Here is an 18,705-nt window from a genome sequence, read left to right on the forward strand (position 1 = left end):
CTAGGTGAACGTACAGCCTAGGAGAACGTACAACCTAGGTGAACGTACACCCAACGTGGCCGTACAGCCTACGTGAAGTGTACGACATACATGACATGCATGACTGCGTAATCCCATCACAAAACTAAACGAGTATATATGCAGAGCTGTATGTTAAGAGCTGCCACTGGTCTGTGGGCCAGATGTTTCATGTCCTATTTTCTTCTGCTCCTTGAGGTCTGCTGCATGCCAAAATTTAATCAGTTTATCACCACCTGATTTGCCCGTCCCCTTCGCAGGTTGATTGGGAAGTTGCGCTTTCTTGTCATGTATTTGACATCGTCGATCAAGTGCAAACCTTAATATGTAGCAGGAGTGTAATGTCACACAATTTATGTTTGGAGACTCTTCAGTCTGCGTTACAATTCTTGTATTTGCATCAATATGTTTTGAAAATATGTATCATAGTACTGTTGCATGACAGGTGTGTAAAAAATTAGAGCAGTGCGGAATCTGCATTGGAGTAATATGAAAGCACGGATGCTGCTGTTTGTTGCTTAATTCACTTCTTGTTTACCCATTTTAGTCTTTGGTACTTTCAAATTGCGTGCCAACACCCTCCTATGCCCCTTTCCGGCTCTACTTCCGGTTGCGTGTCACATCCTTGAAGTCACCCTAATTGACTGATTTGACTATTTTAGTCTTTGGTACTTTCAAATTGCACGCCCAATCCCTTCCTATGCCCTTTTTTTGGCTCAACTTCAGGTAGCGTGGCGTCAGCTTGACTGGTTTAATTAACATGTATTTGATACATCTCGGCCGCACCCTAATTGACTGACTTAACTATATTTTAGTATTTGATACATTCAAATGTGGCGCCAAGCCATTGGATCACGGTAGACAAGCGGAGTTATGAACAGCGTTTAACGATCTGGGGGTGGCACAGTGGTAAAGCGCTTGGCTGGGGATCCAAGGGATGGAGGTTAGATTCCCGGTGGAGACAAATTTTTTTTTTTTTTGAGGAGTCGCACACCTCTTAAGCGTTGCTAGGCAATGCTGGCAGAGCTTGGCGAGGAGGCTGCACAGCTGGCCTTGGCTGTGACGTCACACGCATGCGCAGAACTAGGCTATGTGAAGCCACGTGAAGCTGCAGTCTGATATGCGTAGACAAGCTTTCGCTTCAAAAGGTACGGCATGCAAAAACCTGTGCGTGGTTACCGACCCGCACACAGCGTGAGGACTGTTCGAGACTCAGGACTCAAAAGATGCAAGACAGCAGTGTGATCTTAGAGGACGAGAGACATTGACATAGGAATGCTACCATGCTATAGTGATACTCTGCATGGTTGCAAGGCTCCTACACCACTCCTCATGTTTGTGTTGCGTATAATACTAATATCCCAGCTTTAGGCCTTGTGCAAGGCCTCAATCAGTGTTTGCTGCAGTTGTGACAAAATGTTTTGCCATAATGATGCCCTCCATGAGATATGCCTCATGTGTAAAGCATGCATGCTTGGAAAAGACACATGTGGTCACCTGGATTGGCTTTATTCATGCCATGTCTTAGCATGGCTGACACACTGTGGTCACAAAACATCTGCTTTCGGTCCACCAGGTTGGAGCTTGGATATAGGTTCCCTTGTTCTGCTGCTCTTGACCTGTTGGGTTCGGGCCTGGATACAGGTTTTCACTGTGCGACGTCTGCAAAATGCAAAAAAAAAGCAGGACTATATCCCTGATCCAAAAATTCAGCTCATGTCTTTCCAAACATTTTGGGAAAGGGACAAGTAGGTGCTATACTATTATTTGACAATTCAATTCAAAAAGTTTCGATTCTGAACTACAGAAATCTGAGGAACTGACACGAGCATACAGACTGTTCAGCATCAGACCCCCACAAAATTTAATACCTCAGTCGAACAGATATTTCAAGGGCCTTCGAACCATATCCTATCGATCAATCAGATAAATGAAGGGGAAATGAGGGTATTCGTTATAATACATGAAGAAAAGAAGCCAACAGTCGGCGAGGCCAAGGAAAGCACTGGGGATTGTACTTTGTTTTTTTTTTTCAATTTTTGCTTCGGTAATCACACAAATTAGTAATGTAATCTGTTTAGGGGAAAGATAAACACAAAGTAGAAGCAAAAACAATGTGCCGATGGTGGGGACCGAACCCACGACCTTCAAATATCGCGTCCGGTGCTCTTCCAACTGAGCTACATCGGCCGCTGTTCCACCTGCTACTTTCTTACGTATTAATGTTGTCTCTATACGAACCTTGAGAGTGTTCACCAGTGCCGCCCTCAACCATAGCGGTGGACGTGGAATGTCCTGTGTTAACGCCAGTGTCACATAGAATGTGATCAAGAGCGAGGGCGAAAGCTGTGCTAGAACCCTCTTATGCTACCTATGGCTTCAAGACTTCCAGAACCGAGACCCCCGTAGGCGACAAGCAGATAAATGAAGGGGAAATGAGGGTACTCATATAATACATGAAGAAAAGAAGCCAACAGTCGGCGAGGCCAAGGAAAGCACTGGGGATTGTACTTTATGGGTTCGGTCCCCATCATCGGCACATTGTTTTTCCTTCTACTTTGCATTTATCTTTCCCCTAAACAGATTACATTACTAATTTGTGTGATTACCAAAGTAAAAATTAAAAAAGAACACACAAAGTACAATCCCCAGTGCTTTCCTTGGCCTCGCCGACTGCTGGCTTCTTTTCTTCACCTATCAATCAATGACATTTGTACACCGCTTCATGAAAAGCTACAATAACTACAAAGTCAAGAGGGCAGTGCAAAACTGGAGATTTAAACAGCCTTCGAGAAGTAGAAGTTTGCACTCTTGGATATGGCTCAGCATACACGGCTAAAGAATAAAACCAAACCTGAAAGATTATGCAATCCTACATATATGATCATATGAAGATGCACCTCGACTCAACCTTCTGCCTCTGCTCCAGAGTGAAGGAAACAGCTGTTCCTCTACTCAAGGCTTGGTTAGAATTCATGACGGCCTCTGAGAGTTCCAACAAAGTCTTCTTGAGAAATACCATGCGGAAAGAATGCATGGAGACCTTGACTGAAACCTTTACTCCCAGCGATCCTCAAGGCATTTTTTTTTTAGAAATGAAGCTTTACTTTAATCGCTCCTCGAGTGCAGGAGAAAACTCAAGTTTTCTCACGAATTTCGAAGTTGCAATGACGCTAATATAGGGCCACTTCGACCTCCACTTGCAAACATGAGGCATTGTAGCGTTCACACGCTGTGCGGACTTCATTCTACTGCATACAAAGCCTTTCATTAAAGCGGATACAATAAGATTCACAGACCCACTCTTTGAAGCATTGGCTCAGTGGGAACCTCAATCTGACTCGAAAATACTGAAACATTGTTTCAAGTACGACCAAGACAAGTCTCCCGAAGTCCATGCAGCTAACGATGAGTATGGATAGCTGTTGTCAGGTGCAGCTTTTAATGCTGTAGTTGATCACCGCATTATACTGCTGTGGTATAGGCATATTTCAAGTTGTCACCGGATGCCTCAGCAACATTTCAGAGCGTGCCGAGTGCCAAATTGCAGCAAGCATTTGACGGCTAACAGCAAACAAAGCATGTGCAGGGGTTTCTATGAACCACTGTGAACAGTGGTGCAATTGTAGGGAATGGCATATTGTAAACAGGAAGAGGGAGGTACCGGAGGTGCAGTTGTGCCATGGAACACCTGTGCTGCACACATCGATGGCTTGCTGATTGCCTCGGAGCATAATGTTTTAGACGCACGGTGCTGTGGGGAGGGGGGGTCAATTCTGTCTTCAGAGTGGCTCAGGGATATTCGCAGTCAAGTACATTTACAATTACAGCTCCTAGCTTGCTTGGAAACAAGCGGCATTTGATTCTGGAAAGCCAAATTTCTTGGCTGGGGTGCACGCGCTGCAATATGCTTCTTTGTACTTGTGCTCAACGCTCACCGCCGAGCACTTCGAGTGCAAACACGCAACTAGGTCACTAGATTTCACAGCAATTCTAGCACTTCTCAATGCCTAAATCCTGTTCTCACAAGCTTTATGTCAATGACAGAAAATGTTGCCAGACGTGAATTGTTTTCAGCCATTTTTCACAGCTGCCTTGTTCATGCAGTTTGCAAAACATATTTTTGTTCTGTTGTGGCCAAAGAAAGACACAAACGCAGGCAGCCAGGAACGTGAGTTTTATTCACGAATGCCTTTGCTTATATAGCCCTTGTCTTGCGCATGTGCCTAAATTGACATCTGATATTGCGCAAAACAAGGGCTATATAGGCCGAGGCGTTGGTGAATAAAACTCACTTCCATTCCCAGCTGCCTGCGTTTGTGTCTTTCATCGGCCACAACAGAGCAGTTTTACTAGGCTGGGACTTTTTTTTATGCAATAAAGCAACTCAGGCTATGAGTAGTGAAGTGCTCCAGAAATTCCAATCACCTGGGGTTCTTTAATGTGCATTGATGTTGCATAGCAAACGGGTGCCTTACTTTTCGTCGCCATCAAAAAGCGGCTGCCGCAACCTATTAGGCTGCGACTCTTGAGGCAGCTTGTTGATGTTGTTCAGAAGGACTTCACATTAGAAAATGACCAGGTTACACATAGTGGCATGTACTTTCCAGGCCAAATTTTGGCCTTTGTCTTGTCCTTGTAAGCCATGTGTGCTCCTGTAAGCCATGTGTGCTGCCTAGAGTGGAGGGATATTTCTAGAGGATACGAAGTCACAAGAAATGCTGAAAAGCATTCAAGAATTTCAACTGAACCTTGTGTAGAGAAGACTGTTTTCTTCACTTTATAGAGCTGAGGTAGTGTCAAGTCGAGACATGTTTGTGAATTCGACCCCAAGGGCAAAATTTGAATTAAAAACTATTCCACAGGCATAACAGACTCATACCCTAATGTCAAGTCCTCTGAACGTTCAGAAGCAACCTCTATATTCACAGGCTAACAGAACATGTTTCCCAGGATGCATGAAAAGGCAGTTGTGAAAAACAGCTGAAAACACTTTAATGTCAGGAAATCTCACTGCCGCTGTGATACAGTTCATGTAGAACATGACATATGCATTGTGAAATGTGAAATTTAGTGACCAAATTTGTTTATTAAGGTTTGGTTTGAAGTTGCTGCTACACTTGCTCTTTGACCTTGCAGGGCTCACGGGCAAAGGGAGAAAACATGCATGCTGCTTTGCAACGTATGCACCCAAACAAACAAATTGAACTCCCTGATTGGTTTACAAACAAAGCTGGGAGCCACAATGGTCACTGTGCTTGAAAAGCCATGCCTTCTGCCTACCGTGAATGTGTCTCCACAAAACGAGTGAACCAGCCACTTAGACAGCACCGCGAGTCTGAAGACGTCTGTACTACCCTGATATGACAACTAAGCCATTGATGCCTCTAGCACAAATGTTCATTGTTCCAAAGGCTCAACTGCGCTGCTAGTGGGCCCCCAGCTTCCTTTATACGTATGTGCTAAGACCAAAAATGGGAAGACTGCCCAATAGGGGGTGATGAAGAGGCCATGTTTGCTGTTTCAATGTCCGAAAGAAGGGGGGGGGGGGGGGGGCTGCCACTTTCATGCAATGTCTGATGAGTCCTAATCTAAACATCCTGAGCATACACACATGCAGCAGCAAGCGTGCAATACATGTCTAAAGGTGTACGCCGAGATATCTACACGCCGTCACCGAGTGTTCTCGCTATGTCTCCATAGCTAAAGCAAAACTGATCTGCGTGCCCACAACCACAGTTTTCTCTCAGCACCATCGGAGTGCTGTAAGGCTTCAATGCAAAACCATTACTAGCCCTTTTACACGTAATGTCGTCTGCGACCGTTGTTGGCTGTGATGGTTCTGAAAGAAGAGCAATCACGCCATTGTTGTGCATAGAGCAGCTTGGTAAGATGAGGCATGCGGCTGAGCTCAATACAGGAGGATCAGATGGCGTGACATTTGGAAAAACCCTTTAACGTGAAGTGCACCGAGCAGCTGCCCTTAGCTCAGATCGAAAGCGAAGCCAGCAAAGCATCTATATCTACTGTGGCTGCATTAGCTGTGCACGGCTGCCTACAAGAAACGCAGTACATCAACTGTGTGTGCAGCCAGCCACACCTACTCTCGCTCAGTAAAGTCTGCTTTGATTGATTTCCTGCTTAGCCAATGATGCCAATGGTGCTAGTGGGGCCTCTGATGGAGATGCTGGCAATGAAGACGTGGCTGCTGATTCCGCAGTGCCGGTTTTGCAAAAGCCATTCTTTGCAGGCAGAAGCCCCTTATCGGAACATTTAGGGCAGTGATCGTGCAATCAGAAAGTTCGGTCAAAAATCTGGTTTTCTGGAAAATCAAAGGGTTGGAAAGTATGTACGCAACATCCCTTTCCCCACAAGTGTGTCCCTGTCTCTGGAAGTCACCATGCAGAGCAAACTTGCTCTTAGTCCTCAAATGTGTATCATAGCTCTGCATTAAGTAGGTTCTGAAACATTGCTCCCATATAGTGACAATTTGAAATGTGCAGCACCACAGAAGTATGTGATGATCAATTACAGCATTGCAGTTTGTGATAGGCCATGGTTATGCATACTTGGTGTCAAAAGCTGGGATGTCAGGAGGGTAGCCAAAGCTGTATCCACGAAACAATATGCCAGAAGTTCTGGGTTGAACAGGGTTGACCTGGGCCGTCACTCAGCCAATGCTTCACAAAACAGATGTGTGCATACTCACTGCATCCACTTTTGTGAAAAGCTGGATAAACTCGCAGAACAAAGCACAAATAGCGAGCAAATGATATAATGTCCCGTGTTTACAAGTTGAGTGGCAGTCGATGAGCCCTCAAGGTCACCTAACTGCCAACAAATGAAAAGCAGGCATTGAGGGCTGCATGGAGTTGAAGTTCAAGTGAAAGTATTTTTTGTGAAGTGCCAATTTCCTGTCACGATACTCAATCTCACAAGCTGTACGCTGCCCTGCGAATGGCACAGGAGCCCTGGCCCATTCAGGATCATACAGATTATAATAGGTAATTGTGCTCCTACGTGCCTCTTGCTCCTTGAACTGACCAGGGTGAAAATGGGGGCACAATTATCTACAAAGGCTCTTTGCAAAACTCAAGAGTATCAGCTATCCTGCATAGCGCAATTCCTGTGGGAAAATATTTTTGCAGGTCCTGGGTGCACAGTCACGTCACACATGGATGACGTAGCCTATACGACACATATATGTATCTCCTAGATTTTTTTTAACAGATGCGCACTGCTCAGTCAAGACGAGATGCGCGGGAATGTAGTGAGCACTGATTCTCTGCGTTTGCAATTTTTTGCTTCTGTTCTGTTTCTTTCGATAGCTTAGTGTACAGCTTGTATGGGTATGCAAAGCGACGCGGGGACTCTGGAGTTGAGTCGGCTTTTTCGCATCATGTCACCGGGATGGTGCGTTTGCTCTCCGCAGTGTAATGAATATGTGCAAGAGTACTTGCCGTATGTGGGGCTGCATATATTCAGTACCAGAGCTTGAGTTATTTGCGAACGCGCCCATACACATGCAGTTTTGTAGTGGCGCAAAAAATTATTCTGTCAAGACAGAGTATATTCTGAACGGCGCATAAACATTGATGTTTGGATTAAGCCATGAAATAGTATACAAGATGTTTCACATAAGGTTTCGTTTATGGGGTTTAATGCCCCAAAGTGATTCAGGCTTGTATCACATAGCGGGCTTAACTTAAGGTACAAAACCTGCCCCAGTGCACGGGCACAGAAGCAGCCAAATCTTCAGTGCTCCCTCCACTGCCACTCAGGCTATCGCAGCGCACACCTCACTGGTACGGAAAAAAAGGAGCAAGCGGCAAGCGTGTATACTGCTCTGTGCTTTGCCAAGGGCAGCTCCAGGCGGTCACTCGTTTGAAACAGCGCGACCTGCGCTGGCCAAACACCCCCCCCCCCCCCCCGCCCCCATTTTTTTATCCTCTCCGCACTACTAAGTAAAAAAAAAAAGGAAGAAGCATACATGCTGCTGTGCGCTTAGCTCGGAGAACAGCTAGACCCCCCTCCCACTACCTCCACTCCCCCTTCCCACCCACCCACAATTTATTGAGCGCCCCGGGCAGCTTGAAGCAGTCACTCGTTTTAAAGCACTTTGACAGCCAACCTCCCAGTACCCTTTCGTCCTTCCCGCATAGACGAGAAAGACCTTGCAGCCCTTTTCTCACTCCTTCCCAGTAGAATGAAAAAGGAAAAAAAAAAAAAAAACCGCCACGCAGGATATGCAGGAATAATACAGACACGTCACTTTTGTGTCAACAAGGTATGAGTTGCTTTGGCCTGAGCAGAAGATAGGGAGGACTAAAGATTTGACTGCTTCTGTGCACAGTGTGTTAGAGCACAGGGCTCAATCGGCCACCTTTGTACCTTAAGTTAAACCCGTTAAATAAAACAACTATAGTGCTAAAAAATTGTTCAATAACTAAGCCACATCTTGTATAAATTCACAGCTTAATTTCAAACATAAACATTTATGTGCCCTTAGAAGATGCTCTCAGTCTTGACAGCTATTTCTTTTCACCACTACAAAACTGCAAGTGTGTGGTGTGCATGTGTGCAAATAACTCATGCACTATAAATATGTTTGCAGCCCCTAATAGGGTCAGTACCCTTGCACATTTTCGTTACAATGAGGAAAACAAACGCACGATCCCACTGCGAAGAAGCACACTCATGACACAGTTCTTGTGTTGCTCGAATATCAGCAACCCTGCCAAACCACCAGAAGAAAAAGAACGAAAGCTAAGCAAAAATTGCAAACACACAGAATCAGTGCTCACTCCACATTCCCCCGCATCGTGCCTTTTGACTGAGCAGTGCTTTTCTCTCAAGGAAAAAAAAAGAATACAAACTGCACGAGTAATGTGTACGTGACATATAGTAGGCTATGTCAATGATGTATCACGTGATTGTGCACTGAGGGCCTGCAAAAATATTCTCCTAATCCCCGTTGCAAAAGAAGTTGGGTGCAACGCTGAATATTTCTGTATCAAGCCTCATATTATGCACGAATCTGGGGAGAAGCATGCCTTCCCTATAGAAAACCAGAAGGGAAGGGAGGGGGTTATGAATGGTACCTGTGAGGTTAAGGTGCTCTTAAGCGCTTAATCCCTTTAATAGAGAGAGCAAACCAAGGCAGAGTGGGGCAGGTAATGGATGTGGTCATTGTCACAAGAAATGTCTCCCGGCAGCACCCTATTTCTGCCCCCAAAACAGGTTTTACCGCCACAGTGAAGGGGTTTTCGCTGAGGAGAGAAGCACTGCAGAAGTATTCTGCCAGAACAACCCCATACCGCCATTTACATTTGCTGAAACTTGTGAGTTCTCCCTCCTCACTCACAAATCATGAGGATGTGCTTTGGTCTACTCTCCATGGAAGGGGTATGGTATCGGTTACCTTTAAGCCACAAAACAATACTTTTCACAAACACGCACATATTTCAAGGTGGAAGCAAGGCCACCTGCTTCTTGCCACATTTGTTATCATCAGCAGCTGCATTTCAATGAGGACAGAAGCCAGCAACACTTTCCTCAGTAGTTTGTAGTACCTCCGCCGCCAATACAGCTAGCCGAGAAGTAATAACTGCTTGACGCGATTCCACATGCACAAATTACATCAGCTTAACACTTAAAAGTACAGATAACACTGAATTTTCCCATCCAATTAAACGCTCAACCACTTCCTTCTCAGTTGCTGCAGTGCTGCTGGCATCCCGGTACGTGGCATCCCAGACATGGCGGTATGGTGAAAATCTGCAACCAGTATGCACTCAAGAACTCTGATCACATGTGGCCGACCTGCCACTACTCAGAATACTGTCAATCATTTTCAAATGAAAGATGGTAGTACTTATGTGAGAGCAGTGCAATGTCAAGACTACTGAAACCTATATCGACTGCATTGCCCCTACTGTACTCTGCTAATTTAACTTGCAGTCAGAGGAATATAACTAGCCCAACAACTGCAGCAACCACAGTGAAGGTGCATGAGCCTTCACTTCAAGGTGTACTATCCTCACATCTTATAAAATCAGCTGGTAATGAGATTTGTTTCAAAACTTCTGGCTTTTCCTACCTTAAAAAGAAACTTGCATTTTCTGTAAAATAGCATTTTAGTGAATAGAATGCAGAAATGTATAATACAAGCTAGCTTCAGCTTGTCCTCAATGTCCTTTTATTACCCTAAAGCTGAACATGAGCTATGAGAGACATCATGAAAGAGGGCTTCTGGGCTGATTTCCAGAGCCCTCCCTCTTCCACGAAAAGTTCTTTAAACTGTGCACTGGCACTGCCCAACATAAAGGCAAATTTGCATTTTGCCTGTATCGACAGGCCCCAGGCACCATTCCATTCCATATTCTCAGGCTCAGAAGCCAAATGCCATAGCCAGTAAGCAACGGCAGCAATCAAAGAAAACACTGAAGAAACCTGAACCTCAAAATAAACATAAGGAGCCACAAATGCAATAGTAGGTTAGGCAGATAAGAAACTACACATGCTGAAAAATGTCTTCAGCACTTACATCAATGTCCTACTTGCCCATCATAGCACTGTGCGATTCTGGCAAAGGGTATTGTAGAGCTTGAAGACGCCATTGCTTTGAAGCCACATGGAGCTTGCTGTAAGGTAAAAAGTACCATGAACCAACAAATTAAAGCGTAATATAGTGCAAGACCTACATGCAGAGGCTTTGTGAGCAAGAAATAAAGGCATAGAATAGTAACAGCACAATACTTTTTTTTTCTTGAAATGATGCATGGCATGCTGGTGTAAGTCACTGTATGAATTCGCCTCTGCCTGCTAAGTAATCCTAGATTAATATTTTTTTGGATTCAAACTTTCACTTTAGGATTGAATTCGTTGAAGGGCGACTGCCTATAAAGCCAGAGAAGAAACAATGTTGACATCACCCGAGACATACCAACACTGAAATAAATCCTTTCACTCCATCTCGTCGCCAGCCTGGCAAAAGAACAGGTCAGGCATCACAGTGCCCCTGGTTACAAATAAAGCATTTACTTGATTTTAACTGCAAGTACATTTTAACATCAACCTATCCATAATCCACTAATGCCCACAAGGCCCAAGATCAGACAAGCTCTCCTTTTATGCTTTATATCGAGTGAGCCTCTTAATTTGTAGTGCAGGGCCTTAATACATGCCTGTAACTACAATACTACTTTTCTAAGAGATGTGGAACTTCATTAGAATTCATTTTATGACCTAAGTAGCAGAAATTGTATTTTATCTTGAAACAAGCAGCCCGAAAAAACAAGGCTGTGAAAGCAGACAAGACAGACGCTAACTTGCAACATATAAAGGAGTCAAGCAACAATGCAAACCACTCAATCACTTATAAGCAGAAAGCAAAACATGAGTCACTAAAATTTAAGAGCACTTCCCTAATCTAGATATCCCAACTCACTGCATGTTAACACGATGGACGGCTCACTAGCACATTCATTACCTAGTCGTGAAATGCCTTCAGCTTCAATGATTTTCCAGCTGATTTGAAATGGATGACAGCCAGAATGTGCGCAGCTGAAAGAAACTGAAAGCAACCAGTGCATTCTTTACAATGCACAGCCAAGTTGGTACCTCTACCTATATCTACATAAATGGAACCGCTCGGATATTTTAGTGATTGATGTTTTGCTGTCTGCTTATCAGTGACTGAGCAGTTTGCGGCGTTGCTTGGCTTTATATATTTCATGTTTGCATCAATAAAATTTAGTTGCGAGTTATTGCCTGCTTGCCTCCTTTCACATCCTTGTTTTTTCGTGCTGCTACTTTCAAGATGACGCCTTACCAACTCATGCAAATTGCCATCCTTCTCAAAGTATGTTAGTCAAAGAAATTTACTTCATTTGGTACTGACCAACACACATGACCAGGTTTGATGCAACTTAAAGGCGATCAAAGAGAGCATCATCATAAAGCATGAAAGTTGGCTCAGAAATGCACCTCTCCATGCCAGTGTAGCTTGCACAAAAATGAATTTCTGTGGTAAACAAAACACTAGGCTGCTGCAAGGGTGGTACAGCAGAAGCAGAGGGTGCTCCAACAGTAAGAGGAAATATGGCATTGAATCTTGCTATACACGGAGACATGTTGTGGGCTATGCAGCCAAGGTACGAAAGGAAAGGAGACAAGTTTTATTCTCTTTGCCGAGGAGAGTGGTTTGTTTGCTCACTATTTGGGCTAGGCATGTGCAGGCTTGAAGTGAAGGGAGAAAGTTGGAGAGTTAATGCAAGGTCACTAGCGCTGAAGTAACCCACTCTACATGGCAAGGGAAGAGAGGTATGTTGCCTTCACTTTCTTGCCTAGCTTCAGCTGCATAGCCAGACATTTAACCCTGAGTACAGCACCATTATTCGATCCATGATAAACAGGTAATACAGGTAAAGAGCATGCTGCGCTCTAAGGTTGCTGACGGCGTATTTACTTATCTTACATTAAAAAAAAAAAAAGTTAAGTTAGTGACCCATAAATATGATACTTCTTAACCCTGAGTACAGCACCATTAATCGATCCATGATAAACAGGTAATACAGGTAAAGAGCATGCTGCGCTCTAAGGTTGCTGACGGCGTATTTACTTATCTTACATTAAAAAAAAAAGTTAAGTTAGTGACCCATAAATATGATACTTCTGCTATTATGAGAACTCCCCAGCTATGTAAATTGCATGAAGAAAGTGAACCTATGGATAGCTTGCACTGACGACTCACTAGGCACCCACTGGTGAACCAAAAGTAGAGCAAAAATCTGTCTAATTTGCATTCACCATCTTCATCATGACGGTATTGCAGACACTAAGCACAGTTCACCATCATAGCACTTATGATATCATCCAAGCCATCTATAAGAGCTACCCAGATTATCACATGAACATTTCAGTAGAGATGACTTTCCAAGGGTCATATGACACTGACCAAATTCTCATGAAAAAAAGAAATTATGACCAAATCAGCACCTTTCTCGGAGTTCAGTGCATGGGCGTGAGATATGCTTTTACACTTCTTTTCGTCAACTGCTACTGTTTCGGGAAAAAGGGTCATCAAACTAAGTAACCTGAGTAGAGTTGCAAACAACGAAATTTAGGAGTGTGGTGAGGGGCAGACTTTGTGGCATTGCGAAGGTACTCTACTAATGCTAACAGTAGGCAGCCTTGATTTGATCATGGGGTTCAACATGCCAAAGAAACTAACTTCGAGGGTCAGCCATTGTAGATAGCTCTGGATAATTTCGACCATCTACGCTTCTTTAATGTGCACTGACACTATAAAGCACATGGGCACCTAGCATTTTTCCACCATCGAAATGCAACCACCCCAGCTAAGACCGAGCCCGCATCACCCAGCTCACTAGTCAAATGTAATAAACGCTGAAGCTGCCACAGTAGGGTGTAGGCAGCCTTGAGGCAGGGTTACATTTGCAGGCATGTTTTGTACAAGTCAAGCTTATATAAGCTAGGTATGGCCAAACTGTGGCTCATGAGTAGCATGAGGCTCCTTGCAAAGTCCAGGTGCAGTTCACGACTGCTTGGCACCTGTCCACCTCTCACCATTCACAGTATTTCTGCACCTACAGCCAGCTTCTTTTTTTTTTAGGAGAAAACAAAACAAAAATACAGCCAGCTTCTCTGTTCTTTCCCCTTTAAGTTCCAAACCACCTTTTGTTTAGTATTCTTTTGAACAATGAAACAATGTGCCACCCTATGGACACACATCTAACAGAGCTGCTCATGACTGTAAACATGCTCATTCGAGAACTTCAATCTGCTTGCTTTACAAATGGGGCAGTAGAGGCATATTAACAGTCGTGGCATGAGTTCTTCACTCTGACCACCTGCTTTGTTAAATAAAAAAAAAGTCATTATCATCATTTACTTTGCTCTTTGTAAAATTGTGCCTTTTTAGTCGAGAGTTCTCATTAAAGGTATGGCAGCTGTTGCTGTAGGCCTATAGTTAACGAGCTGTCTGACATATGCCCGCACTGTACTCGCTTGCTCATACATGGAGCTGAGCCTTAGCAACCTTCGTGGTGATGCAAAGAGATGTTTGCCCATGCTAACATCTTGGCATTTCCATAATGGCGCAGATCAGTGTCTCCACTCCCACTTGTGCTGTGAGCATTCCTGTCACTAGCACATATTGAAACCAAAAGCGATGGCAGCAGGCAATGTGACATATGCCAGCAGAGAGATGTTCACTTGCTTTTCCTCCACACATAGTGAATTACAATCCCAGAACTTAAGTGGATTGCCCGCTCCACAACAGAGCACCTGCATCCAGCACAGATTGTGTCCCAACTGTGTTTGGAACTCGTGCTAGCGCAAGTAGGTAGTGCCCATGGTCTGACTGAGGAATTGCCAGTCATTCTGTGCGCTAGCCTGTGCTTCATGTACACATGCCGTCTGTTCTAGACCTGTAATAGGTCTTAGAATGGTGTTGACCTCAACAGTTTATGCCATTCTTTCAGATAGTCGAGTGCGGGCAAGCACGGTAAGATTTCTTTGGCACTATTCTCAAATAAAACAAAGGCTCAGATCACTGTTTTCACTGTTTCAGAGTTGAGGAATGGCTTCAAGTTCACAAATAGCACACAAAGATTGTTTCTGCATATAGTTTTCCAGTCGCACTCTGAGCTGAGGTCTTTAAAAAAGATTATTGCAGAATACTGCTGCTCTCAGACTTGCTGTCCTCAAAAGTGAGCACTATTTCATGACAGCAATTTGCATTCGAAGCAGCGGCAAGTACCAATAGTCCATTATTGCAGAGGGCACAGCAAGCGCAGCAGAGACAATCTACTGGAAATGGTAGGTGCAGCTGAACACATACTCAAGTAAATTTCCAGCCGGTCCTGTTGATTTCGGCAGAGCAATCCAGACTGCTCCATGGAGCGATCTTGGCTCAGCAATCGCTCCTCATCTGCATTTGGAAGATGAAACATGTGTTCCGGATCTGCATTTGGAATACAGTTGGTTCAAAATGAGCAGAAAAGAATGTTCTGTAAGTGACCACAGTCTGTTATTGGAATTCACCATTAACAGAGTTTTACTATCTACCACCTAGATCTGCTCATAATTTAAGTAGCATTATAAAAGTCTGTGATCCTGCAGGGACCTCCGATCTCACACAAAGGATTCAGTGGCGTAGCAGGCACAACACACATCAAGAGGTGCCAGATAGTGTAACTTGTAAAAAATGTTATGCTAACTCTTCGTTACTTGCTAGCAGAGCAAACAGTATGTCCGTCATCAAACCTTCTTTTAAACCCTACTTCATGGCACTACTTCATGGCAATGGAAAAAGGCATTTCGAGTCCACTTGAGGTCTAACTTAGTACAGTAGCGATGAACAAGCCCCTGAGCCTGCCATGTGCCAAGGCGTAAATGCGCTTCACTGTATTGCACGAGTGAAGAACCGGAAGGCTGGAAGCTCGAACAATCTGTTTCCAGAAAATGGTGACGTTGTTTGGGCAGTTAGGTTGGAATAATAAGCAAGCACTCTGCCCGTACCTTCATCTACTGGATTTCCTCTCAAAGGTATGTATGCCCAGCAAACAATGTCTGCAACTTAATCCAGGAGTAAAATCACAGCATGTTCTGAGGCCTTCGATCATAACATTAAGTTTTTCATCATTCCAGTCACCTCAACATCAAATCCAAGGCATATGTGGCAGCTTATGGAACATTCGCACATACAAAACACATCGAGAAATGCAAACCAGTCAGTCTAAAGGCAGCCTATCATCCTCATATTGTTCATAGCCTTCCTAATGCCACCGAGTTTGCTTTCCTACCACCCTCTGAACATGCAATGTTCCACCCCAACTCGGGCTACACACAAGCAGTGCACCAAGAAAAGCAAAAGTTCATCCCTAGCTCCCACTACGTCAACTCGGAAGAATGTGCAGAGTCGGACCAGATATATAAATTTTCACAAGAGAATTCAGTCAAGTGCCATCTTTCCATCTTTCAACTTTACTTGCTCTCTAGCAGATCTAGCTTGGATTCATTTTGCACTCAAAGCTCAAGCTATATTTCAACAACTTCAACATATTTATCAGGACTGCAGTGCAACTGCCTCTATTATCCAACTTTTTTTTTTCTTTTGCTGAAGTTGACATGGTGAGTGAGCAGTCTAGTTATACAATAATTTTTTCCAGTTTTAACAGCCAATTAGAGAAATAATTTTTGTGAGCTTTCCTTTTTAAAGCTGCTTTGCTGACAAGTTCCTGCCTGCAAGCCAGTGAAGAAAATGTGGGATTATTGCTATCTGCACACTTCCATTAAATGATCTCAACACTGACATGATGATCAAGTGATATCTAGGAAGATATTGGCACCAGCGCAGCAAGCAGTCTGCTGCTTGTGCATCATGACGGGCCAATGCTATCGAACTGCCAAACCTTTTATCATGTCAAAACACGCTCACCCGATCAATTATGAATTGTGAAAGGCTACGCACTCAAAAGTGGAAACACATCCATTCAAAAAGTAAAAAGAAGTAAATTGCAGAATGTAACGTGACTGTTCAAACCATGTATGGAAGTGCATGCGGCCACCAAACGATTCATAAATGTGGTAGCCATTCATGAGCTAGATCCAGACACACCACCACTTGTTGTTGCGACTAAAGGAAGAAGATAACGAAAATGCACGGGCCTACTACTGGCTCTGTAGCTGAGCCACCTCCACTGCCTCGTGCGGACAGAAGAGAAAATAGAGAAGAAAAAAGTGGGAGAGAGAGGCACGTCGCGACAGCCGTCGTCCACCACTGAAACGGTAGTAGGTACAAAGACTGCCTACAACAGATAGAAATCCAGTGGCAGGCTAGCCCCCGCCGCAAGCTGCGGTGACCTACCAATCACAGCACCCTAGGGCCAGGAGCAGCCACCCCTCGAAACCACTTCCTCATCAACATCTACAGTTGTTTCTACAAAACATGCATAAATTTAAACAAAAACACCACACTGGAATGATACCTTGAGCAAAGGCTTGTTTTGCTTGGAATCCTGCATGCACTCCTCAATTTAAAACCTGCATGAATTTCATACACTGAGTACAAAAAAACCTGCACACATTTTGATTCACATTTCATATCAGGGAAGACGTCGATGGGGCATCTCAGCACAATTAGTTCAGATTTTTTTGCTTCATTTGTAGATAACTACACAAGAAAATCAATACTATTGGTACTGTTGAATGCATAATTAACTTTACACCTTACTGCTATTTTTGGACTGAAGGCCTGAGTTTGGTGTCTGTCATTTATATGCACTTTATAGTTTTTGTGGATTACTTCAGTCAAAACAAATTATGCAAAAGAAAATGTGAAGCCAATACAGGTGAAAAAATTCATAAATAGCTAAAAAAACTTTTTTTTTTTACCTTCTACTTGCACCCAAGGCTCGACAATGGTGCTTTAAGTACGATTACAGCGGAATCATACTGCCGTCGCGTGTTCGCCGGCTCCTTATCCCATAATCCGCAATATTTATAGAACATTTGAATAATGAGCTAGCCCTGTCGTAACGCAGGTAGGTTTTACCGCTTATTCAGTCCGTGTAAATTCAATGCACAAGCGCCGGATCTTCAACTGCAGCACAACGTAAGGACCGGGTCGAGGCACTTACGAAGTTGCCCATACTAAATTCTTGCCGAAGGCTGAATCGCAGTACGGCACCGGCATCATGCACCCCGCAATGAGCTTACGAATGATGATTTGTACGGCATATTCTACTTCAATCGTGCAGCCCATGACACTGTCTCTTTTCCAAGACACTGCAAACGCATTAACACCCCCCCCCCCCCCCCCCCCCTTACTTTGTCAAAACCAAACAACCGTTTGTTATGAACGCGTCTTGTTGTTTACGAACTAACAAACTAGCATTGTGTTGGCATGCATGACCAGTTCTGCGCTGTTTCCAGAAGAATGTGGAGGACAGAAGGAAATTTACTTACATCTGAGATGCCAAACGTGTCCCGGGTGGTGAACGCCCTCCAATAGTCCCGCCGTCAGCGTAGTGTTTCCAGTGAAAGCGCACAAAGGAAGACGCACTATCTGTTGGGCACGCCGGCACACTTTTTGCACAGGTTTACACAGAACCTGACGACGCTTCTGCACATCGCAAGAGCTATTTTGCTGCGCTTTGTGCCTCACAAATCTCGAGAGCATGACGCCGCCAGCAGCACAAAAGAAAGCGCGACGAAGCTACGCCGCCAATGGCTATGACTAGCACTACAGCTTCGGCTGCTTCGGCTGATTTCGACTTATTTCGGTTTCGGAAGTTGCCGACTTCAACGGCTTTGCTGTTCGCCTAACAGCGGCAAGCACGATGTCAAGTGTCTACGCGCTAACGCTACATGTTTGTCGTGTATGCGCGCCTGTAGTTTGCGCATTCAGAAATGTGGCGGTGCTAGCGAAAGCTAGCGGTGGCGGAAAAGACCACCGTGAGTTTCGCTTCTTTTTTTGCGATGCTTGAAAAACTATGCGTGCTTGTCATGTACGTCCGGTTGACAGATAAGAAATGCGTTGCGGTGGTTCAGCGAATCGGAGCTTTGGCCCAATGCGTCACCAAGTTCCTTGCGAAAATTCCTGATCATAAACAGCGACAGTGGCCATTGTTTTAGTTGTGTGTTTATATTGGAAGATCA

The 18,705-nt window shown here is 44.3% G+C and overlaps 1 protein-coding gene across 1 annotated transcript; it reads right to left on the reverse strand.

Annotated features, from left to right (window-relative positions):
- Window positions 1-1,517: 1,517 nt before the first annotated feature.
- LOC146205963 (uncharacterized) lies at window positions 1,518-18,226 on the reverse strand. Its single transcript, XM_084608247.1, has 4 exons — window positions 18,013-18,226; window positions 14,885-14,974; window positions 10,565-10,661; window positions 1,518-1,680 (listed from the first exon to the last, which is right to left on the reverse strand). The coding sequence occupies exons 1-3, from the start codon at window positions 18,224-18,226 to the stop codon at window positions 10,585-10,587; spliced, it is 381 nt and encodes a 126-aa protein (XP_084464373.1). The 3' UTR covers window positions 1,518-1,680; window positions 10,565-10,584.
- Window positions 18,227-18,705: the final 479 nt, after the last annotated feature.

Source organism: Amblyomma maculatum, chromosome 1 (genome assembly GCF_055883805.1).
Source record: "Amblyomma maculatum isolate TAMU_Amacu chromosome 1, ASM5588380v1, whole genome shotgun sequence".
Taxonomy (NCBI): Eukaryota; Metazoa; Arthropoda; class Arachnida; order Ixodida; family Ixodidae; genus Amblyomma; species Amblyomma maculatum.